At 41.0% G+C, this 25227-nt stretch overlaps 1 protein-coding gene across 1 annotated transcript in view; it reads left to right on the top strand.

The window, feature by feature from the left end:
- cxxiiih8orf34 (chromosome XXIII C8orf34 homolog) overlaps window positions 1–25227 on the top strand; it is a 56292-nt gene that overhangs the window by 9568 nt on the left and 21497 nt on the right. Inside the window, exons 3-9 of the mRNA XM_027273988.1 lie at window positions 1827–1971; window positions 2199–2330; window positions 4354–4473; window positions 4694–4722; window positions 5971–6134; window positions 9989–10155; window positions 22760–22895. Coding sequence (XP_027129789.1) covers window positions 1827–1971; window positions 2199–2330; window positions 4354–4473; window positions 4694–4722; window positions 5971–6134; window positions 9989–10155; window positions 22760–22895 — 893 coding nt within the window. The remainder of the gene's footprint in view (window positions 1–1826; window positions 1972–2198; window positions 2331–4353; window positions 4474–4693; window positions 4723–5970; window positions 6135–9988; window positions 10156–22759; window positions 22896–25227) is intronic.

Below are 25227 nucleotides of genomic sequence, written 5' to 3' on the forward strand. Positions count from 1 at the left end.
AGTGGTTTATAATTGTTAGACACAGGCCACAGAAATCCATTACATAAGCTCTTAGTGCTCAGTATATCCTCTTCCAAGATTTTATCATATGGCTATTGCTCAGAAATGGCATCATTGTTCTTTCCTGAAGAGCTTAGATCACTTCAACTTTATCTCTTACAGGCAGAGGAGCAAGGTTTTTCCGGCCCTCAGATCTGCAGTCTGCAGAGAAACATTTCAGCATGTTCCCTGTTTGTCCATTCACATGCTGTTTGCTGTCAGAGCTGCTGTAGACTCTCGGGCAGGGCAGGAATGTCCCCCTGACCAATTACCTGATTAGCTTTCTGAGCACACACAGTGCAGCCAAGGCTAGCCAGCACTAATACACATGTAGAATGTCTCCCTGCAGCCCAACCCGCCCACTAAAACACACACATGCAGATATATGAGCATGTCCACAAGGGCAAACCCATACCAGCTACATGACTCTGTTTGTTCACACATAAGAATGTACAAATGATATGCTTGTCACACACACACTCATTTTATCCATACATAGCTGCCAATTCGCTGCAGTCCACTAATGACTCTCTTTGCTTCTCTGCAGTAATCGTCCTGAAGTCAGCCTCAGCTGCTCTGGCTGGCTTAAACTGGTCAAACAGAGTTCATTCTCATATCATACCATACCATGCCAGCACACACTCACACACAGAGACACATGTTCGTTTCACTTCACTCATCAGCTTCGAAGAGACAGTTATTTCCTACAGCTGTGATAATAGAAGTAATGCCTTGTACCAAAAACAGTTTTTGGCATTCTGTGGGAAAAAAATCATTACTTTTCACATTGAATTTGTACTTTTACCTTGTCTGCTATTAAGTTCATTTTTAAAGAATATGCACCATGGCACAGTACAGAGATAGGACGTGATTGGTTCTGACATGACTGGCACAACTGATGTTGAATTCCCATCGTGGATTTGACGGATTTTGAATTAGCATGCAGACTAAGATGTGGCCTTTTAACCCCAACACCTGTTACTGTTTCCTCCTTATGAGCTTTCATCCTTACTGCAGTACCTTTCTTCTTTTTGGTTTGTCCTATGAGCATTATTAGACCTTCCTGTTCAGTGTCTCATGTCCTCACAGTAACTTTCTCTCTACTTTTCCCTTTACATCCTTTTTACACATTCAATCAAATCAATTTTGTAAGAGACAAGTAGTGGAAATTAAATCATGGATTATATTTCCTCATCATACTTCTTCATCATTATTTCCCACAGTGCAGTCTGTCGGTCCTATCCATATGTCTCTACATGTGTCCGTTCTTCCACCAGGCCCAATATATCAGATACTGCTCATTCAATATCTTATATTATCAGGGAATACACCATCTTCTTGCTTTGCAACACTATTTTAAAAATGCACAGATTGAACAAAGGCTGTTGTGTTTGTTAACTTGTTTGTCCTTGTGTCTTGGCAGACTGATTTGATTTCTGATGAAGCTTGCTGACATGTTTGGTACTAATTGGTACAGAAGGGAAGTGCTCCCATCTTTGGGGACATGGTGTCTAGTTATGTTTGCCTTGACTTTTATTATTTAGGATAGTGACACTTGGTGTAGCACATTCCTGAAACTACCGTGAAGATAAGGGGATTATCCTACAGCTTTGGCCAGTTCTCCTCTCACATACCCTCCCTTGATAGTAAAGTCTACAAAATAGTACTGTGTAACACTTGTCTTTCTCCACTTCAGCATGGTGGGTAGTCCACTGGCCACACTCTCTCACTGCTTTTTGTAATGCCACTTTCATCTAACTTCTCTCTGCTTTACTCTGCTCCTATAGGAGTTGATGACCAAATTGATAACTGAGACTCCAGACCATCCAATCCCTTTTCTCATTGATCACCTGCAGACCAAGCAAGACAGCCCTGGCAAGCTGCACAGAGCTCTCTCTGGCTCCGCAGCACTGTGGGCGCAGAGCTCCCCAGGTCGGTACGAACAGATGCAAGTATGCATAATGTACACACATTTGTCTTTGCATATACTCCTCTCCATAACATACACAGTATTTGATGACTATGCTCTAAGAGACCTAATCTGCATCTGTGGACAGAGACAACAGAGCTTGCAGTGTAAACTTGGCCTGTATTTATGCTTTCTAGAATTTGCATAACATGGCATTATGAACAAAAAATGTGACTATCTCTATTAACAGAAAGCAAAAACCCTCGAAGGGAGTACAGCAACTATGAGAAGCCATGGCAAATTCACCCAAAGAAACCGAAAAAATCCAAGAGCGACCTGGCTGTTTCCAGCATCTCTCCTCCCTCACCAGAATCCAAGTCTTGTAAGTTTCTTTTTTGGGTCCTACTTTCTGAATTTCTTTTTGTGATCACGTCAGTTGCACGCACACACACGCACAGACACAATCCATTTTAGAACATGAAGCTGCACAGTTTTGATACATGTTGTATCCCAATTACACGCACCATTGGGTTTAATCTCCATTTTTAATTTGATATAATTATATCTAATTAAAGTTAGTCACAGTGTATAGTCCAGTGTCCTCCTTCCAGCCTCCCAGAGGCCTGCAGATGACTTCATTAGAATGTGCCACATTTTACAGACTTGCTGCTGCACTCCAAAGATGAATTGTGCGCAACGTTCTTACATTAATGCAAAATGGATGCAGATGAGAAGATTTTTCTGGCAGTAACTTTTTTCACTTCACTTATAAATTACTGTAGCTATGATGTTCAAGTGAAGTATTGCACTTGAGACAATGAGGCTAGGTCAAATGGGGAGCAAGCAGAGCCATGCACGAATTCAATAATTTAACATTGTGCTCTGTCACTGCCAGACAAAGTCTATTTTAGGCTGCCGTCTAAGCATTTTTCACAATCAAGAAGAAATGGGTGTAGGGATGAGTGCATGAAGTCAGAAGAAAACAAGTGAGAGGAAGAAGTCAGAAATAAAGTAAGCGACACTCAGCACATAGTGCTGCGTTTACGTTTGGAGCATTATCAGCATTCCTGCTACCCCTTCAGAGTAAGAAACCTTCAAAGTACATTTAAAGTCAAATCACATTAAAAAATCATGCATAGGTGTTTTGGTGTGCAGAGCTCATGAAAATTTTAAATCAAACGATCTGCTGCTCATCATTATTGCACAGTGTAGCCAGACCAACAGAAAAGCTGTCATAAATATACAGAGGTTACACCATTATGCTTGATCTTTCTTTATGTGTACAGTTGCTGAGCTCTGTGCTTCACTTCTACTTGACTGATGCTTTAATGGGTGGCCCCAGTGGGAACTGAATCCGTAACCCCTTAATCTAGGTCATTAAGATACAACACAGCCCTTTGCACAGAGCAGCAGCAACAACACAGCACACATATGAGCAGAGAGAGGACAGAGAGGCACTCTTTGCCGGAAGTAATGAAAGAATTTTTTTTTTCCCCCTCCAGTCTGCATTTGGCAGAGACATTTGCTCTGTTTATGGTTGTTACAATGCCAAGCAGCTTAGTCAGGGTAAACAAGGGTAGAGGATGGCAGATTGTAGCAGCAATGCTGTCAAATAGTCACATTCAAATGTATTTATTTATCTGTGTGTGTGTGTGTGTATACGCGAGAACAGACTGGTGATGTTTACTCTCCACACCTGCCATCACATACTGTATGTGTTTCAGTCAAAATGATGCAAATATCTTCTGATATCGTTTTGCATTATATTCTCATTACCATGTCTGTTCAAGCAGTGAACAGCGGGTAGCAGACCTCCAGTAGCCTACATTTGTTTGGCATCTCTTCATAACCCACTGGTTTTTCATGTTAATTCAAATTCAGCTGTGTTAGAGCATAAGAACATTGAATGCGGATGAACTACAAATAGTCCCTCTCCTATAACAGAATGTCACTCTTCCTTTTGTATAAATAATGTCTGAACCCAATGATGAATTAACCATCATATACAAGCTAAGAGATGCTGTTAGGACATCAGGCAGGATATCAGTGCAGTATGTGGGTCATTTCCTGCTCCTGTTTGAGTTATTTTGAATGTTAATTAAAGAGACTGACAGACACTGTCCCCTGGCCTTCATTCAGTGAGCTCTGTGCTTCTGAAAGAGATATGTTGACTTTTCTGCTAGTGTTTTCATTCCACTCCATCATGCAGTAGTTCCCAAAGTCCTGTTTGGACAAATGTGCATAAAGCTGTGGTGATCAAATCACAGTATGGTTGTTTTTTTCTGTTCTTATTTTCAGAAAGTTTGGTCGGATTTATTGTTATTAAACAAACAAAAAAAATCAAACAATCTTTATTTGTGGTGCTTTCAGAAAATGTGACAAAATTGTATGTTTGTGATGTTCAGTGCCGCGGTCAATTGAGTACCCGTCCTGGGACTGGAGGGAGAGCCGGGACTTTGACGAACTCAACCACATTCTGCAGGAGAGCAAGAAGCTGGGAAAGGCCCTGGAGAGTCTGTCACGCAGTGAGTGGCATACACGGAACATACAGAGCAGTGTTTAATACATCTAAACATGAAGAAGTGAAGTGAAGACCTTTCTGTAAATGTCTGTAAATCCTGAGAGGAAACCGGATAGAGCAGCTAATCGTACAAGCCCACTACTAAACTCAGAAGCAGCCTAAGCTGGATTTTGAACTGTGTTAGATGCTTCTCTGTGCTTTAAACCACTTTCTTCTCTCTGCAGGCATCGCCATCTCAGATGAGCTTGACCAGGTAGACGTTAACCTAACTGGAGTCTTTATTAAACTCACACACTTGCATTGCAGTCATGTGGAAATGGAGCTCTGTCACTCATCACTCTGCAGCATCACTCACGCTACATCAAGTAAAAGCCATGTTTCATAACTTTCACTCGGTTGACAGAGCAGCACAACTCTTTTTATAATGATGAACTGCTATCTCATGGGAGTGATATGTGAGAGTGATACTTCAGTAAGCATGTCCTCCATCTCCCTATCCTTCGCGGCTTCAGTGTGCATCTTACCTTCGAAAGCTTTGTCTGAGCTCCATCTTTTTTGTCCTCGCCTGGCCCCAATTCTCTCCCAACACAATAGTGCAGTGCCTGCCCAAGCTGGAGATGCACAGAGCGATTTGGAAATGATGGGCCTGGATGAGAAACACAACATATGTTTTGACAGGGACTTCACTTTTTGCTCAGTGCAGCAGTACATGTCCAACTTCCTTGGCTCTCAGCCCAGAGATTTTCCTTCTTTTCTGCGGGACGGGGCAGGGAATGAATACTAAACACCTGCTCCGATCATGCAGAGACAATAGTATTTGATACTATCCTGGATTTAGTCAAAGGCAAGCAGACACATCTTTGCTTTTTGTACTGAGCAGGGTTGCAAATGTATGCCGACTAGCTTTGGGAGAAGAATGGGAGGGAGATGAATCTCAGACAATACTTTGCTGTTTTTTAAAACTCCATTCTCTTAAAAATACATTGTGTTAAAGCAACATTGCATAGAAATTGGTAGTTTTGCAATTTAGGGCCCCGAGTGCAATACCACTGTCATAAAAAATGGACAGCTGTACACGTGTATTTGTTATGATCACTTCTAATCAAGAACTAGTCTTTGCTAGTGTGTAACAACACAAGACATAGCAGCCAGCTAATATTACTTCCTTGTCAGCAAGATCAAGTCCAGCTTAGCGTAGGCCTGTCAGTCTTTATTTTACAAAGCCTGCCAAAAAGTCAGTACCATTGTCTTCTTTTATTTTCTCCTGTAGCTTCCTCCATCAACTTCCTCTTTGGTCTTTTTGCCTCTGGCATTATGTCCATAGAGGCTGCTCAGCCCAGTTATATTGCCTACTTGCCTATCACTGGTTACCCTGTGTCTGAAAAACTCCTTGTCCTGGTGGTCACTTCCACCTGCACACATTTTCATTTAAATCTGCATCTTTGTCTTTGTCTGTCAGTCTGTTGTTTTGTCTCTTATTATTTTTGTGTTGCTCTTTTAGAACTTGGGAGGCTATAACTCAGTCCTGCGTCCTCGGGTGGTCGGGGAATGGGTTGGTCGAGAAGAGGAGGATGCAGATCCGTTGGCAGCTGAAATGCTGCATCCCCCAGTTCCTCGAGCTAAAACTGAAGTGTGCTGGAGTGGAGAGAGCAGCCCTGCTGGGAGGTTGGTGTTTGGCATTATGTACATATTGAGTCATCTATATAAGTGTGTGTGACTCATTCAAATGATAAAAAAAGTTTAAAACTTACAGAAAGTTCATAAAGCTATTGTTGGTTCTTTTTAAAATGAGATAGACTTCTAACTGTGCTGCCTGAGGAATGCCCATCTGAATGGGTTTGATAATCCCATTTCAAAGGCACGATCAAACATGCTTGCCATGATACTGCTTCAACCCAATTTTGAATTAAAACTAACCTCATTTCTGTGTGCTCAAGGCCAGAGGAATTTTGTGCTTGTTATTTAACAAAATGGCCTGCCTTTGACAATATAACTGTTAAATCATTTGTTGGCCTCTCAGTAAGGATTTTTTTTTGTTAGCTGTTACTGCTCTGTGTATGTGTGTTTCACATGCACTGCACCTTCTGATATGACTAATTAGAGGAAGATCGGATATAAAACCATAAATCATGTGCGGGCCTGAGCTGACATACACACAGTGTTAATCTCATTAGGTTACTGTATGGGTGGATTATAGGGAGGAATCACTTAGTTAGAAGTCTGAGCTGGGAGATAGGGATATGTGTGGGCTCACTGATGAGCTCTGCTCTGTGTGTGTTTGTAACTGTGACATTTTGTGTTTACCTTATGAAGAGTGTGAGAAGGTTGTTGTGTGTTTGGACTGATACAGCATCCCAAAATCAGTTTCTGATAGAGGTAGGGGTATCTGATAGATCATTTATATCAACTCTGAATTGCATTTACTGAGAACTTGCTCCCTCTTGAAATCCCGTTTGAGGGTTGAGATCACTTTCATATCCTCTGAGCTGTTTTTTGGCCAAGCCACAAAGTCAAAAAATAGGGAGATCTGAAAAACAAACAAAAAAAAAATTATTATTTGTCTCTATTTAAGGTCAGGATATGGTGTAAGGCAGAGGTTTTCAAACTGTGAGGCTCACCTCCCTGCCAAGAGTTGGAGGTGGGGGGCATGGGAGAGTTGAAAGATGGTGGGGTAGCAGAGGCAGCGATTGTGAGGCAAAGACGCTGTGTGAGGTAAAAGGGACAGGTGCATTCCAAAATCAAACAATGGGGGGTTCATTATTGCTTTCTTCGAGTTAGAAATCTGACCAAACATACGATACACATTTTTAAAAAAGCACGATTACATATGCATCACAAATAACCTTCCGTAAATCTGCTAAATATGCTTGTTACAACTCAGAACCTAACTGAGAATCACAAGTTGAAGTTTATTTTTGTATCAAAGTAATTTATTGTTGGTTGCCAGCACATCTATGATTACATTGCAAACAAGAACTGCTAATAACTAAAATCTTTAATGGTGCCAATTTGCCAAAATGTAAACAAATTAGGGCTTAAAAAAATAATAAAAAACTGAGGGCGACTTGAAGCAGGATTTTGTTGGTTTCTGGTTTCTAATTTCTATCAGATGAGATAAAAATGACCACTCTGAGCAAGTGGAAAACTGGCAACGACCAATGCTGCCCTATCTTAAAACCCCATCTGAGCCTTAATAGGCCATCCCCTCTGGTGCTCATACACTTTCAGTCTAGGGTACTCAGATTTTCTCATGTATCTGACCTTATTTGTGAAACCAGTCCATCTTTCCCCTCTTACTTTGGTAGTTTACTTGTTTTCATTTTCAATTTTCTTGCCTCTGTCGCTCATTCCAGCCCACCTGTCACTGAGGACCAAAAGCAGAGCTGACAGGTGCTGGTGGCTCTCTGTATGATTGGCTGCAAAGTTTAGAAGGATAAGTGCAAGGGGCACATGGGAAATCAGATGCAACTGTGGAAGACATGTATAGAAAATGGCTTATTTTGACACAGTCCATTGCACGGGGACTTCCTTATCCCATGTCCATGCCATAAACTGTACCTCTCTCTTCTAACCTCCCTGTTATGTCTTTAGATTTCTTCCTGAAACACCAACATATACTGAATCCTTATAGTACGGAAATATGATACCAGGGAAAAATCATGATAAACACAGAGCGAGGGGAAAGCCAGCTGTACACCTGCATTTTTTTTTATGGTCATATTTATCCTCTTAATGACAGGGTTATACCACCTGAGGTTGCTCCTTAAGGAGGAAAACTTGCTGACACTGGAGCTGCCAGCAGGCAGAGTGAGCCAGAGATTTTCAGAGGAGATATGAGCCCATAATATGGTGCAACACATAAAAATAACTGCTTAATATAAGTTTTGTTTGTTGTCCTCAACTTTACTTTCTATTAAAAAGGTAGTTTGGAACCACAGGAAAATGTTTTGATCAAAGAGTTTGGTTAGATAAAGAAAAGAGAACAGTTGTGCAGAATCACTCCACCCACCTCGCCTTTTCATATTAGCAGATTTAATTGTCACAGAAATACCATATGGGAGAGTGTGAAGACCTATCTATCACTTCATGACCCTTCGCAATTATCTGGTAAATAGAAGCATTAAACTGAGATAAGCATCAAATTAATACTCTTCCACTGCTCTAATCCACGCCCTCAGCCTGTGGGATACAGAAATTAATTTCTCCAACATGGAGGTAATGCAGAAGTCAGCCTTCATAAATGTATTTGTAGCTGTAACTGTATAGGAAGGAGACATTATTTGGTAATTTTTTTTCCATTAGCCATTTAATTTTTCTCCATGTGCCAGGCTTAAACAAGGGTAACAAAATATATTTCTGAGAAATGAATAAAAGCATTTGATTTATTTTCATCTATGTATAGTTTTTAATTTAAAAACGGCCTCAGAGACTGCTAGGCTGTAAGTAAATGGGGATGGATACTGCACAAAGGATATTTTCATAGCTGCATGCTCTTGCTCATGTTTATGGCTACAGCATATATAATAAATGTTAATGAAAGTTTTCATGATAAAATGAATATTGCAGTATGAAGACAAAAATCAATTCTGAATGGAAAAGAGCAGTATTCAGGTTCATTATTAGATTTTAGCAATGTTAAGTGAATCAGATTTGTATAAACATTTTATGTTTTTTATTAAAAATGCAGAATCTGCTTCTCCCCTTGCTTTACTTCAGTGATCAAAAGATTAAAACAAATCCCTCCTCTGCAAGTCATCTGTTCCATCTTTGTTTAATAATCTGGATTTGATTATTGTCTCTTCTGCAGACTAAAAACTATAGAAGATGCTTTAAACACCTCATATCCATCAACATGCTTTTAAAACCTCCATGGCTTTTTAACCCTACATCCTCTAAATACTACTGCTAATGGTTTGTAGTTAGGGCTACAAATATTTCTCTGTTGCTCACCTCAAAACCATTATTTCTTCTTATCTTCTCCCTGCTAACCATTTACAGCAAGGGTTTCTACCCCTACATGGCACTTGAAATGATTGTATGGTATTTTGTCTCTAACAACCAGGGAATGGCTGCCAAAAGCAACAAGTGGTGAAACTTCAACACTTTAAATGTAGTTACACATTTGCAGACCGCTGATGCAAATGCAATATTTTATACTTGCTGAAAAGCCTCAGCCAGATACAAGCCCGACAGTTAGTCAGGATATAATTACTATAGGAGCATAATTATTATAAAGACGTGTTCTTTTTGTAGGTATATGTCTCAGTACCTGACAGCATGTTACTAATGATGATGATAGCTTCATATTATAGTGCTTTATTTAAAATGGGGATTGTGTCTGGAAAGTAATCAGCTACAACGGATGTATGTAAAGTGATAAAAATGTATTCGGTTATTTCAAATATTTTTTTTATTAAACGTTACATATAAAAATAGATTTTTGTATGTGAATAGAAAAACCTTTGTGCTCTCACTGTCTGCTCCTAAGCCCTGACTCCTCTTGTGTTTGCCTCATCCAGCTTGAAGATGGAAACAAAGAGCAAAGGACTAAGGGAGCAGCAGCAGCATCACAAGAAGCTCCTGGCAGCCATGTTGTCCCAGGACTCCTTTGATTCGGTCCATAGCCCCGCTCCCTCCGTGGCAGAGGAAGAGATGGAGGATGAGGATGATGCCATGGAGCTTCTGGGTAATGTCGTATTCTGTGCATACAACACCTTTTTACATAAGCAGACACACGTCGTGTAAACGGTGTTGTGCAGTGTGAATCAATTCCATTCATTTCTGCAAATAAAAGTTTAGATTAAAAAAGCCATTGATCATAGCGCTGAGCTGCTTTTGAGCCAGACTGACAGACTGGTGACGATGCGTTACTGTGTGTGTATAGGTATCAGCAAATTCCCTGTTGGTGAGTGAGACAGACACTTGTTTTTTTACCATCTTAGACTCAAGGAGAACAGCTTGCTTTGTTTACTGTGTGTGTGTGTGTGGTAAAGACTATCAAATTACAGCTGTAACATTTCCTATTGATTGTCGTTCCCCTTGCAGAGCTCATTAGCGGTGTAAGTTTAAGATACAATCAATCTGTTTTGATATTCAGAAGTCTAAATGTATTTCAAAGACTTCATAAAAACTACAATGCTATAATGTGTTTAAGAAGTATAAAGCTTGTTTTGGGCTTTGAGGTAGTATGAGACAAATTTCTGACTTGAAAAGATCAGGAGGATGGGAAGGACATTTTTACCTAGTACTAGTGTGAAGGAATGAACACGTTTGCAGTGTTTAAAAAAAAAAAAATACAGTACCTTCTGTGTGTGAAACATTTATAGATACACTGACCTTGAAAGCATTAGACATGTTGAGTTGTTTTTTCCCAGCTGGAAAAATTGTTGCTCTTGGCCTTACGTGGTTACTAGTATTGAATATACTTTGTCCGGCTACATACATGTAAACAAATGCTGAGATATTTTATCAGGCTAAAGTAGGAAAGCACTTACTGAGAGAAAAGTGAACTATAAAAAAAATAAAAGTGGTAGATTCCTTTAATAAATATAGGGGCTTAAAAGGGAGAAATGGTTGCACATATGCAGACTTGTAGACGCGTACTTACTGTTCTATATGTAGTTGCTGGATGAGCAAAGCAGCAGCAGTCAGTTTATGTATGGTACTTAAAAGCACTTTAGTAGTAGCTGTTAAAGGAAACTATGCTTCCTGTTTATATAGTCTGTCCAGATGCTCTCAGCCAGTTAGTCTAGGTATTCGCTCTGACAACTGAAGAATCACAGAGAAGAACTTTGATTTACCTTTTGTGTGTGTGTGTGTACATTCCTTCATGCCGGCCATGCCTTCAAGTACTGACTTACAGTAAGATGAATGAGCAGGTGACAAAGGAGGCGTAGAGAGTATCTGAAGTAAATGCTTGTTTTGGCTTCATTCAGTAGAAGGTGTGAGAGTTGGTCACCCTGTGTCTGTGCAGACACAGCATGTAATGCCTCACGCCAAATTGAATTTGTTATCCGAAATATTTTTTGCGTGGTGAAGAAACTGTGTCACTTGTCACCCTGCTTACTTCTCTGCTGTGTGGTCATATTTATATGCAGGGGTGATCCCTTAGAGTAAGGCAGTGCAGGAACAAAGGAAGGTCATACACCCATATGCATACAACAAGGTATGCAGCACAAATTTTAAAGTTAAAGCATAACTTTGACAATTTAATACACTCGTAACTCAAGAATCCTTTAGAATTGTTGAAATGCTATAAAAAGTCAGCATTTCTCCAATTACAACTTATTGTTAAGTCATGTACTTTCTTCTAGGTTCACTCGCAATGCCTGACATACAGTACTTCTTTGAGGGATGTCAACCCACAACCTGATCTTTTTTATTTCCTTATGTCTACAACATGGGCCCCAATTACAGTGCTTCAGCATGACTCCAGTCTCCTCAGAGCTGCTGCTCTGCGGTAACACAATCTATGTATGTCTTTGCCCTCTGCTGTACTGTCACAGCACTAAGGCAGTTGTGCTTGTTAGCAGCGTCTTTTCATTGGGGTCATTCACAGGGTCACGTTTCTTTATTGATGTGTGGCACAGGTTGCACGGGCAAAGAGCTGGAGCAGCAACGAATGATTGTTCTGATTCTCAAAACTACGGATTGTGTTCAAACTAAGTCAAATAGCCAGGATTCATTCACTCTGTCAGCATCTAAAAGTTTGAAATGTTTCGGTCCACCAGTGACTCTAAAACACGTGCATTTTATTATGGTAATTGTTTTTATAGTAGGCTCAGTCATCGACTGCTGTGAAAAAGTATACATCGTATTCAACTGCTCGTTATCAAGCTGCTTCTCCATAATTGGAAGAAATCTTGTAAACACATTGTATATAGCAGACTTGCTTTTATTTGAACCGAACATAGTTGTAATACAGGACAGCAGTATATAATACCTAGAGATACAGCCATAAAGCTGGATGTTGATGGTCTGTGATGGCCCTCCTTAATCATAGCTCTGATCCCAGGCATACTCCCCTAGTGGCTTTTACACTATGGACCAGGGCAGTAATTCAAAGAAAATAATGCAGCAAGGTCATTTCTGATCCTCTGTCAAGGCCTGGTTATGGTCCAATCTGCAGGGACTACTGCTGCTGTGTTGACTATCATTCTGAGTGACTTGCCTTGCTACTGTAGACTTGATGAAACTGATGCTAACCTGAAATATGGCCTGGTGAGCTTGGAGAAATGAATGACCCTCAGGAGAATTTTTGGGCCTCATTTAGAAAGAGTCTTGGCACAAATTCTGTGGATATGACCAAATGCATGCCAAAGGTGACTGATGATACTTGGCACGGATGGTGATCTTGTGATAGTATATTGATTCCTGAAGGAGATATTTATCTTTTTTTTTCTTGCTGGTGTCCATATGAAGGTTAAAACATATGGTCTGCTTCTTAGCAGTACTCCTGCAGCTGGTAGGGATTCGTTGACTTGCCTCAGGACTCTACACTGTGGAGGGTGTAGTGAATCAATGGATGCTCTCTGAAACTCTATGATGTAGCAAAAGATAAATGTACTGCAACTGCAATTAGTACAGTTATCTTAGCACTGCTAATGTCATAATGAACATGTAATAATATCAATACCTCACTCCATTACTACCATTTTTATGTCATTAATACATAGCAAACATTTTTTTTGCTTAACTAGCTATATGGTACATTTCTACATGTGTCTAAAGGTCTCTACTTACTCTTCATGTTGGAGGCACAATTTAACCATTTGCTTAGGACGCCCTCTAGTGGCTAAAATGTGGCATTACTGATGCTGTACATAAAGTCTGTTTAGAAACATCGAGCCAGGTCAAAAAGTAAATCAAAACCCTTATTAGAGTGTCAGATGAGTACATCTGAATTTAAGTGAAGTGGCAGAAAATATGCACAGACTAATGATTTGCAATCAGTGTATCCTTGACTAATACGGTATCATTAGACAGCTATTAAAATAAAGGTTTTGGATTCAGCAGGTTACAATCATTTCAAGTGCCATGTAAACCAAAGACAGTCATGTTTGCTTATGTTTCATATACCACACATTTCAGCTTCTCAAACATCTGACTTCACACAAACACGCAGTGTTTTATTTGGTATATTGCAGTCTCGTACGGTGAGATTCTGATCACAGACACTCATCCCTAAGGGAACATATGTTTACTCCAGATGCACATCAGTAGTTTTTTCTGTTATCAGATAAGCAGAGCTCTGTTCGTCATACCTGCTTGTTGTGCTGACTGGTGTACCGACAAATTCACACTACCCAAATGAGAGCAATTATATTAGCAAGAAAATGAACAGGTCCCATGGTGCGGATGTGATCAGTCACTTTTTGTGTGTCTAAATCTCTGGAGGATATAGAGAAGAGAGTTCAGAGCTGCAGTAAACACTGAACATATTGCAAAATATCCACTGGGAGGCAGGAAAGGAGCACCAGTTTGTCCTACTGTGTAACAACTACAACTTGTAGAGAATAAGACGCGTAATAAAAGTCGGCTTAGAAGATTCCAAAAAAGTTAGCAACTAATTTCCATTTCGATTTTGAGCAGAAGGGTTTTGAGAATTGGATGTATTTTGCCAGCACCTGAATAAGGAGAGAAAATGAGAAAATAATAAGATCTTTTTGGAATGGTTTACAGTACTGCTAGCCAAGTTAGTCAAGATTGAATACAATTATAAAAACCAAAGACATGGCTTAAGGTTGATTTTGTTTTGTTCATATTGTTCCAAAAAAAAAAACTCTAATCAGCTTAGCTCTTATTGATTCTCTAGTTGCTTGTGGGGATGGCACTGTGTTTTCCCAGTTGTTTTCATTAGCTCTGTGCTTAATATTTACCACAGTCAAAACCATATTGAAAATGAATATGACTCACATGTTCTTGTAAAGCGATGGAAAATGTCAAGTTTCTAGCTTTTGCTGGGCGGCGAGACCACAACTTTATACTGATCTGAAATAAGAAACAAGCTGAGTTCAGTGTGTGGGGAGAAACACCCTGTTTCTGGCCTTGCAGTGTTATTTTATGGTAAGTTAATGAGACGCGTTAGCCAGTTCCCCACTGTAAACTTGTTCTCGTCATCTTTGGTGGAAGTGTTCCATTTCATAGATGTACCCTTTTGAATAAAAAAAAAAAAGTGTTATTTACATCATGTAGACATTGACAAACATTATCATTTGTCAAGTTTTATAATGAACATGTACAGTTGTTGTTGTTGTTGTACATCTTCCTCAGTACTTACTTAAGGAGTGATGGAGAGTTGATGCTCCAACTGCTTGTATTAAAGGTTCAAGGGGTTAAAGAGTTTTCCTTAGAAGGAACACTTTCAGATGTTGCTTTCTACTTGGGAGAGCCTGTGAGAGGGTTGCAACATCCCACTTCACATGCATACACATTTTCACAGCAGTAGAAAGTAACAAAGCTCCTCTCAGTGTGAATCATCCATGCTTCAGACATCAGACCCCTCCGCATGAGTCCACAGACCCTTTTAGTATGTTGACCCACTCTGGCATGATTCCTGAAACAGGAGAGGAGGACGTGAGAGTAGCTTTACCCACTCTTGCTGATTCACAGTGACAGTGAGGATCTGATGGGGGCAGGATAAGGGCAGGATAAAGCTATGTCTGATCTTTGATACACAGAATAAAGCGGGGTCTGCTGGATGAGTTACAGTGCCTGTGTGTGGCTCTTTTGTTTGAGAACATCGTATCTTCCTTGATCAAGCAGATGGTACCGTACAATAGCACCGTTTTTGTTTTGTTTTTTGTTAATAGAAAAGGTTTTCAATCTTTACTGTCTTTGCAACCATGAAATTTAAGTGAAAGATGTTTTATGTTAGGAGTTCATCTACTGCATATAGACCCCTTGCATCTGAGGGTGATTAAGGTCTTAGCCTTTCGACCCACGGAGGTCTGAACATTTACTTAGTCCTACTAAATGACTTCCTGTGTTGAAAGAGCAAAGCTGTTATTAGTTTTATGGCAGATAGGAATGACAAATATTTGTTGTGAATATTAAGAAGAGGCCCCTTAAAATTCTTGTCATTCTATTCTGCATTTCCTGAGAGAAATATCCAATGGAAACAGTGTGTTTAAAAACCAGTGATGGAAGAAATCTTCAGATATCAATGCTTAATTGTAAGGATCCTATTAAAAGTGAAATCCTGCATTGTAATATCCAAAGAAAAATAACATGTATATCTCAATATTACTTTTGTGATGGTGTGTAAGCCCTCGTATAGCTGTAATATATTCAAAGATTCCTCACAGAGCTGCTAGCATGGCTGCCAAAAGTGGAGCTAAATTGACCTGTTTCACATTCTGTTGGATAATTCAAACAAACGCGTCATATTTTGTTAGTTTATGTCTATTTGTTCATCTTAATTAGTTCGGTAAATAGTACAGAGCAGCAAAAACTGCATATGACATTAAGGTATAAAGTAGTATATAAAATATGGAAATGCTCAAGTACAGTACAAGTATTGCTTTTAGTTACTTTCCACTGTCGGGAGCTTGATATGGTAATGTGACCCACAGTGCCTGTGTGTCCCTGCATGTGAAGGACTGATTGCAGCACTAAGAGCTGTCTCTTTGTCCTCTGCCTTACAACATTCAGATTTCCAGAGTTAGCAGACAAGGCACGCACTCCCTGACGCCAGCAGCAGTAACAACTCTCCCCCCACACACACAGACACACTCCCGTCACCCCCATTGCCCCCTTCATCCTTGCCCAAACAACCAAAGATACAACAGTTCCCCTGGAAACAGCGTAAACCAACAACAACACAGCAGTATCATTGCGGTGCATTGAGAGAAGAGGGAGGAGGAGGTGGAGGAGAACTTGTGTCAGCGCTGAGTTGCCTCAGCACTAAATCTTTCACTTGTAATACAAGCTTGAGAGGGCTGGGTTCACCTCTGAAGGTTTCGCCGGCTTGATGGTGAAAAGAATGTCCCCAGTAAAAGTCTAACTGCGCCCAATTTGACGCCTGTAAAAGTCTCCACTGTGCAGATGGATACACTAATCGAGAGGCAAATTGCTGTGGTATTACGGTGGTATTACTGGAAGCAATTATCAATAGGAAAGTAGACTGCTGTGATCATACCATAAATCTAGCAGTAGTCATTACGCAGAGTATGGCCAAGCACCAGCCAGCACACGTATCTCCGGTGTGCATAAGCGCCTTAGATGAACTGAGCAGATTATCTGAATAGAAGGCAGCTGAATGGACACAGTAATGCCGTATTGTGGCTACTCTGGGCAGACAGAAGCAAGAGATTGCAGATAGACACCAAGGATGATAAGGGACTCGTGTGAATAGAAGCATTGTGTTAATTCAGTTTAATCGGCCCCACCCTGACCATGTTGTGTGCAGCTTTCTCTAAAAGTACAACAAACAATCTAAAATAAAGTTACATCACTGTTCTCTGGCTCCTCTGGCAGCACGGCTTGCAGCAAGATTCGGATTTAAGAGACAAATAGATGAGAGAGTTATAGACTTGATGTCATTATGCAGTAACTGGTATGAATGTGTGAATACAAATGTCGATCTCTACCTGTATCTCTGTGTGAGGTAGTGTGTGTGTGTGTGTGTGTGGCTGTATCTATGTGTTTATCACAAACAGGCAGGGAAACAATGATCTACTGAATGAAGTGTAGACATTAAGTCGAAGGAGAGAATTGTTTGTACTACATCAAGGCATACGCCATCACTCATGTTAACTGATGTTTGTTTTGCTAAAATTGCTCTTCTATCATCAACATCTCTCTGGACTCTTCTTGTACAGGCACATTCCTGTTTGACGGATGACTTAATTCTTTTATAAGAGATTAAAATCATCCTTTTGAACTGTAGATGGCAGCCTTGATCCTGGCAGATCGCTGATATATTTACTGCATAATTATATTTACAAAAAAAATTCTATCTTGAAGCTCAGAGTTCATGTTTTAGCAACAATTCAAAATTCTGTTTGAAACCTTCAACATACAAGAGCTCTCAAGTCACTTTTCCTGCTACACCGTCTATCATTGTAGTGCATCAATAGATCAAGCTCTGCTGTGTCTACGCCGATGTCTTAATCTCTGCAATATTTGCGGTCAGAAAGCGAGTTGAAAGGAGGTTTGCACCAAGGTCTGCGATAAGACTTTCCACAGGCCTCAGAGCTGTGATGTTACCCTGCTCATGTGTGTCCCCATCTGATTCTGATCAAGGTTTTTACTGCCGCACTCGGAGTTGTGGGGTGCTTGGAGCCTAACAGGCATATTCTTAGGCCAGGAGGGGAGGAGGGTGCCATTGAAAGCCGAGACATAATTATGAAATGTAAGTTGGAATATTGTTTTTATTACAAAGCCAAACAAATGTGTCTGCCGCGACTCACATCAAAGATGTCTGTGTGACGACTAACCGCCGAGTGCAGGCTTTGTGCTCGAGGCTTAATGAAAAGCAAATGCTGGTTGTATGTGTGAGGGCAACAAAAGTGTGAGGTCTGCAAGTGTCACTGTAAGCGTTAGGTTGAGTACGTGTCTGTGTGCCTTTTTATCTATATCTAGTATGCCGCTCACATGTGGGTCTGCGTGTGTGTGTGTGTGTGTGTGTGTGTGAGAATGCAGGCTACACGGCAAGGAGCAAGGCGTGTATCATTTACAGGCTATTAATTAGAGCCCGGCGTGTGGTGAGACGTCGTCACTGCACATGAAAGAATGGAAAATTCAATTATTTCTCATAGAGGCATGAGAAACAATAACTACAGTGCTTGATGAAATGCTTTAGGTTTGGTGCAGTAGATGAAGTGTGTGCGTGCTTGTCTCCCCACTTTACGTGTGGGGTAGCACATTAGATGAACCCCCCCCCCATACATCTGTCAACGCGTCATCTGACTAGGTGTATATTAAGTTATTTTGAAGGCTGTGTGCTAATTATGACTCCAGCTCTGTTTTTAGCTGTATGAAGAGCAGCAAAGAGCCAGCCAGTCCGTCGCTGTCTAAACAACATTAAATTACATGGAAACTTGGAAAGACACAAACACTATCTGTGCACTCTGCGCTTCTCATTTTCTTGTTTTACTGTGAGTGAGTGATTGCGGCACGGAATTCCACATCGCTCAGGCCTTTTGTTGAGATTGCATCGCTCGAATAGTTTCCATTCCCCCCACCACCCCTCCTAACTACCCCCAGTTCAGAGCCATTTTATTTATCTGCCATGTCTCATCGTTAGACAGGGGGAGCACGCATGGCTGCCCCGGTGCCCAGGGAGTGGAAATGTGACGGGCTGACAAACGGGCGAGTGTGGACAGACGTTTGTTGTGTCTAGACAGAGGCCTGGGAGGCTGTCATGGTCTCAGGGTAAACTGGTCTCACGGGAGACACACTGTAAACTTATCATGGTGGTATTGTGTGGAAAGCATGCTGGGCTCTATTGTGAACATAGAGAGTATGCACTCAGTCATATGTGTTTGACTAAGTAGACGCGGCAAAGAAAGGAACACTTCGACACACTAAATCTTGTGTGTGAGCATGGATTTGGGAAGGTGAGGTGTCTCTGTTAGACGCTTTTGTAACATTTTATTTAGGAAAGTCTGCCTATAGATAGACAATGTGACACACATGAACATATCTAACTAAGTTTGTAGTTAAATCTAACCAAACCACCACAGTGGTGTATAATATCAGAAAATAATTTTATTCGTGAAACTCTTGAATTACTAAATCTCAACAAATACGCTGTTGAAATGTTACAAATACTCTATAAACTCTGTAGACAGACTATCCAAATGTATGATCATCTTTGATAGATAATTGAACATAATTTTGATGCTGACATTTAAAGTTTAGTTAGGAAATATGGCCAATTAAATGGTGCTCCATAATCTGAAATCTCTGTTTCTGTTTGTTTGAGACCACAAAACTCCAATTTTCTTGACAAATAAGAAACAATTGCTGCGGTCATATGCAGTCATCAGGCAACAGTGTGAGCGTATGTGTCAGAATACTTGTGTGCATGTAAAAGCAGTCATTTGCAATGCTAACACCAAAACCTCAACTGGTGAGATGCAAATTCATCACTTTAGCACTTCATACACAGGCCCTCCTCAGAGACAGCGTAGTGTCGACACAGAAATCTGTCACCTCTCCTCCCCAGTAGATGGGAGTTGGATTCATAGAGGGCTGATATGGCTGAGGTTCAGATTGCTGTTGCACAGATGAAGGGCTGTCCTCTCTCTTAAAGCCTGCACTTGGAGAGACAAAAGGATTTAAACTTAGAATAAAGATTGGAAAGTCACACTTCTTTCTTCACAGTCGTACATTTGCGCTTTCATACCTGCAAGCTATCCCAGAAATCTACTGCATGGACCGTGAGCAGCAACAGTACACCAGGAAAAGCTCACCTCTGCAGTAGTTGTAACCTTTTCCTATTAACTCATCTCACAAACAAGCAAGCACATACAAAACCAGTTAGGCTGACAAGCAATCACGATTCCCTTCACGTTTGCATCTGTGACTGTTGACATTATCGGGAAATATTGTCCTCTCTCCTCTCATCTGGCCAAAAGTAAGAACCGCTGCAAGTGTGGAACAAATTGCTCAGCTACATTGATTCAGAACATTTTTTTTCTGTATGGGATGCACTCCAGATAAAAGCCTTTGTTTACCTCAGCGACCTTTGAGATTAGCTTTTCCTTCCCTCAGACACTGAGGTCTTTCTCTCCATTATTGTGTCATTTTATCTTGACAGAAGGAAACAAGTCCAAGAGACAAAGCGGGAGTTGAGGTGACAAGCAGCTGTGTACACTGAGGTCATGTTCTTTTTTTCAGGGTCAGAGCCGCTTGCTGTTATTCTTTCGGTGTTTCATGAAAGCTGCAGCTTCGCAAGTGAATGTTTCCAAGTGTCAAGTAATGATTTGCATCATAGGCTATGACCCAAAGAAAATCTGGCATGTCACATTAGTCAGTTGCCAAAAGGGGGGATAATGGTTCGAAGGGGAAGAAGTGGGAATGGACGAAGAGAAAAGAGGGAAAGGTGAAGGCCCAAACTTGAGCAGTTCCCACGACCAGCAAATTGCCCAAATCGCTGGTGGCTCTCTCTGTCCCCACCCCCCTCCAATGCATACCGTGATGAATGGGACATTTAATATTGCCCTGCTTAAGGGTATTACTGGAATGTATCTGTCCTCCTCAGAACACTAAAACAACACTCGTTCTCAGGCAGCCTGGACACGATGTGAGTGGCATGACCAGACTTTGTTAAAGCTATTAAATAAAAATATTGATTTTGGTCCTTTTCCAACTGTTTTTGGTGTTTAAGACCGTAATATAGTCGGAACTAATTAAGAGTTTGTTTTGGCTGTTTGTTGGCTGAGCACTGAAATAGTTTTCATTTAAAAGACATGAAATATGTTTTGTTTAAAAACTCAAATCGGGAGTTAATGTATTATCATTATTCATTTATTAGAAAGAGACACACTGCTATCAAGGCTAAAAACACACTAAAAGTGTGTTTAACTCCATACAGACTTATTATATTTGCTCTGGCATTGTGGTTTGTGGAAAAATACTAAGCTAAGAATCAATTAACACAAGACTCTGCTAATCAGGTGAGATTAGTGGATTAGACTGTCTCGTCAGAATGATTTCCTGACATCTAGAGGAGACAGGTAACATTTTCTGGCTTTGTGCCACGCTGATGGATAGAGGGAGCGAGTTCTCATGAGCAAGTGTCATCTAATCTAATCCAGGTGATTAGTCATGCATTCTCCTCTTTCAAGGTGTGAGGCCCATTTTTTTCCCCAAAAAAAACCGAGGGCCAGGTAATGCGATCTCTCAGTGAAAAGTATCAATGTTGGTTTCAAATGACTCGACACACACATAGACAGAGACAGGCACGAACTGCACAGCACTGTACGCACAATGACAGAAACAATGGCAGCCAGAGTGGAGAATACACTGCATGTCCTGAAGGCGACCCCCACCACCCACTGGCAAAGCTCCTAAATTCTTCTGGTCTGATGGGAAGAATGGGACAAATATTGTTATGGTGACCGGTCAAAATGTTCTGTGTAATTCAACATGTGTTTGAAAAGCTTGACCAGCACACTTAACCAAGCAAGAGTCCAGATACCCACTCACTATTCATTCTCATAACAGGGAAAGTACTGCAATATGTTTTATCTCTTGATGATGCATTCAAAACCAAAATGGTCTGGCCGGTTCTGACTCTCCCTTTTGATCCTCAGCTATATTTTAAAAACCGTTACAGTTCTCCTCTTTGCTACAGAAAACATTAACTTCATATTATTCTACTTAACTGCTGTTCTTTCATAAATCTTGTTATTGGCATGATTTATGTTTTCTTTCCTTATCATGCCAGTTCAGTGTCGATTAAAGAAATGTGTGTCTTGATGCTGAAAATGTAGCACGCTGGTACAATAACTGGTGATCCCGTTTTGTCCTGTATCACATCCAGATTTGAAACTTTCAATCTTTACACATGGAGGGTTTCATCCCAAAAGGGAACAGCTGTATTTTTGAGATAAAGCAGAACGGAGAGCAAGGGCAGACATAAGTAAAGTTTATTTAACATGTACGTGAGGGAAAAAAAAGTAAAAGGCACCTGTTATCTCTGTGTGTTTGTGTGGGTGTAAATGTGTGTTCACATTGCGGCTGTGGAGAAAAACAGACAGAGTAAGAGGTTAGGTCGAACAATACTGGCGTGTCTGATACATATGGACTTCTTTAGAGCGTCGGAGGGGAGAGGGTCTATGTGTGTGTGCTCTTGAGGACACAGGGAGAGATCAGACGAAACCCAACTTTCCAGCTCTCCATCTCCCTCTTACCGCTGATTTCTCCTCGCCGACTTCATTGTTCTTTGTCCTTTTCCTCCTCATCTTGTTAGCGTACCCTTCCTGTCTCTGTGCTGCCATGATGCGGCGCTGTCATCAGCTCTTCCACACCACTCCTTTTATAACAAAGGGTTTTGTGTTGATGACGCAAAGTGAATGTGTATGTGTTTGTGGATGTATGCGTGTGAGTGACTGAGCACAGCAGCAGGACCCAGTTGAGAATGTTTATTTACTGTGATGTGCTTGCTTGCTCCATTGACTCTAAGCAGACTGTCATCACCGGGCATCAAATTGACAAAAAAGAGACCAAAGTATGATTAATGGCCGTCTTTTCTCTCTCTTGTTTTCTCTCTCTTTTCATTGGGTTTCCTTCACCTTCCTCTGTCTCTTTATGTTTCTCTTTGGCTCCCTCCCCCTCAGAGGACCTGGATGACCTGCGGATGGAGGGTGTGACGGGCTTGGCTCCATCCGGCAGTAAGTTCAGCCAGGGACGCAGCTCCTATCAGCCTGAACCACAGGCCAAAGTTACACTCAACATCTGCTCTAGGTGTGCCAGGTAAATGTTACCACCTTCTCTTATCTGGTGAAGAGATTTTGTTTTTCAAAACAGCACAGCCCTCAGTCTGTTCAGGGCTTTAAAGGAATAGTTCAAAATTATCTCATTTGCTTTCTTGCAGAGAGTTATGAGTAGATCAATAGCACTATCGATGCAGTAAAGGTCAGCCAGTAGACTGCTTTATATGGGGGGAAAAAAACAACAAGTTGTAGTTTTAAAAGAGGGTTATTTGCTCGACCAGGCATACGAAAGTTACTCCTTATGTCTTATCATAATCATAAGAAACCCGCAGAGACATCTAGAGAGCACTGTGCCAGGCCAAGAAAAAGTCCAGCACACAACTCCTTCTAAAACATGATATAAGACATAACGGGTTAATCAATTACCTTTAGAGGTGCTGGTAGATGGATTTTGTTTGCTTTGGACAGAGAAAGATTTTCCAGTCTTTATGTTGAGCTAAGTTAACCAGCTGCTGGCTAAAGCTTCATATGGTATTGATCTTCTCATCTGACTCTTGGCAAGAAAGCTAATAAACATATCTTCCAAAATGTCAAACAATTGCTTTAAGGTTTTTAATTCTATGAATTCAACTATATTTTAGCCACGGTAAACTTGCAGCATTTACTGTAATTGTAATTATTATTTTCTTTCCATCATCCAAACTTGTTCTTACCCTGGGTCATGTTTCCCCTTCGTGCCATACCTTCCACTCCCCCACCCATTTTTTTTCTGCCATCTGTATCAGACGTAACATACCTTAGCATTCAGAACGGAGAATAATATCATATCTGAAGTGCATTCCGGTGTTGCCTGTTTTCACAAATCACCCCGTGCACTGATAATCGTCTCCGTTATCACCCTTTCTCTCCTCTATCTTCTCTACTCTACTGTTTTTTTTCTCTTCTGTCACATTTCCTGTTCCCCGTGATCCACAGCATCAGTCAATAGCTCAGATTTCAGAGTGTTGGGTGTGATACCATACATGTAGGCAGGTGTGGGCAGGACTCTTCCTTGATGCCAGTCAAAGATAAACTGGTATCTGTTCGATGAGACGCCAGGCACACATCTGCCAGCATGGCCTTCTCTGTTTGGGGTTTGGAATTTGCTTGTTTCCTACTCTTCTTTCATTCATGCTGGTTATCAGTTTCGCTCCAGAGGTTTTGCAGGAGGATGAATGGTATCGGTGGATTTTTTTGTTGGCAGTTTATCGACTGGATGTTTTTAAGCAAATAGTTTATACCTATGGCTTATCATTGAGTCCCCGGGTCGGATCAGTGGCCAAGCAAGCAGCATCTGAGTCTGGAGTCGTTTTTTGGCTCATTTGCTGAGTTTCTTTTTTTTTTTCCTTCTTTTTTTCTCATGACATGAAATGTCAGACATCTGTTCTCCTTCTCTGTCTTCTTCTCTACTCCTTGTTCAGTCCAAATTCTTGCTTCGTCCTCTATAACCTGACCACAAATCCTCCCCAAGTTTTACTGGCGAAGGAGTCGTGGTCTTTCGTAGTCATTTTTGGTGAGTGTAAGGGCCATAAACAGATCACTAAGCTGGAAAAGTGTTGCACGCATGGTATGCCTTTTGTGCTATTCTGAAGACACGTAATTCTGAAATCAGGAATAGTGCAGGAGTTCATGCATGCAGACACAGATGGATCGTGGATCTGCACATTAAACGTGTGCGTGCATGTCTTTGCACGTATTCACACAGAATGCCTCTGTGAAGGGAAGATGGCGGAGGCAGAGGTCAGGGAGCAGTTTGAAAAGGGGCAATCCTTATAGAGACTTTGTGCAGTGTCCACTAGAGCATCATGCCTTAATGGAAACACCTTTCAGACATGCTTCTGCAGACACTACAGATTTAACCATTTACTCAGGCTGAAGTTTTAAAGCTGAAGGTAATTTTTACAGTTAGGTTAGTATAAAATGAAGGCGTCTGAAGATTGGGACACTCACAAAGCTAGTAGGAACTTGGCTGGTCCTGTATCAAACTGTGAAGACTGAAGTTGGACAAGCATTCCTCACATACCCGTCACCCCTCAGGCTTCTTTTTCTGCCTGTGAGCTCTGATGGCTTAGTGAGGTCCAGCATTCTGTGCGTTGCACTTTTGTTCCAAAGCACATACACTGTATTCACTCCCTGTCGTTTTCGAAGCGGTCAAACGAAACCGAGCCATTTGGCTTTACTCTGTACTGCCCAAAGCCAAAGAGAGGTGACGCTTACTTTCACACCCACAGCGTGAAGGCGACAACTCGGTTCCTCCCCTGCGAACATTTATTAATTTCCAGCTGTGCTGCTGTATGTTACTGTGTTCAAGATCCACCTGTACAAAAGACGTA

The sequence above is a fragment of the Larimichthys crocea genome, chromosome XXIII (assembly GCF_000972845.2).
Source record: "Larimichthys crocea isolate SSNF chromosome XXIII, L_crocea_2.0, whole genome shotgun sequence".
Classification (NCBI taxonomy): domain Eukaryota; kingdom Metazoa; phylum Chordata; class Actinopteri; family Sciaenidae; genus Larimichthys; species Larimichthys crocea.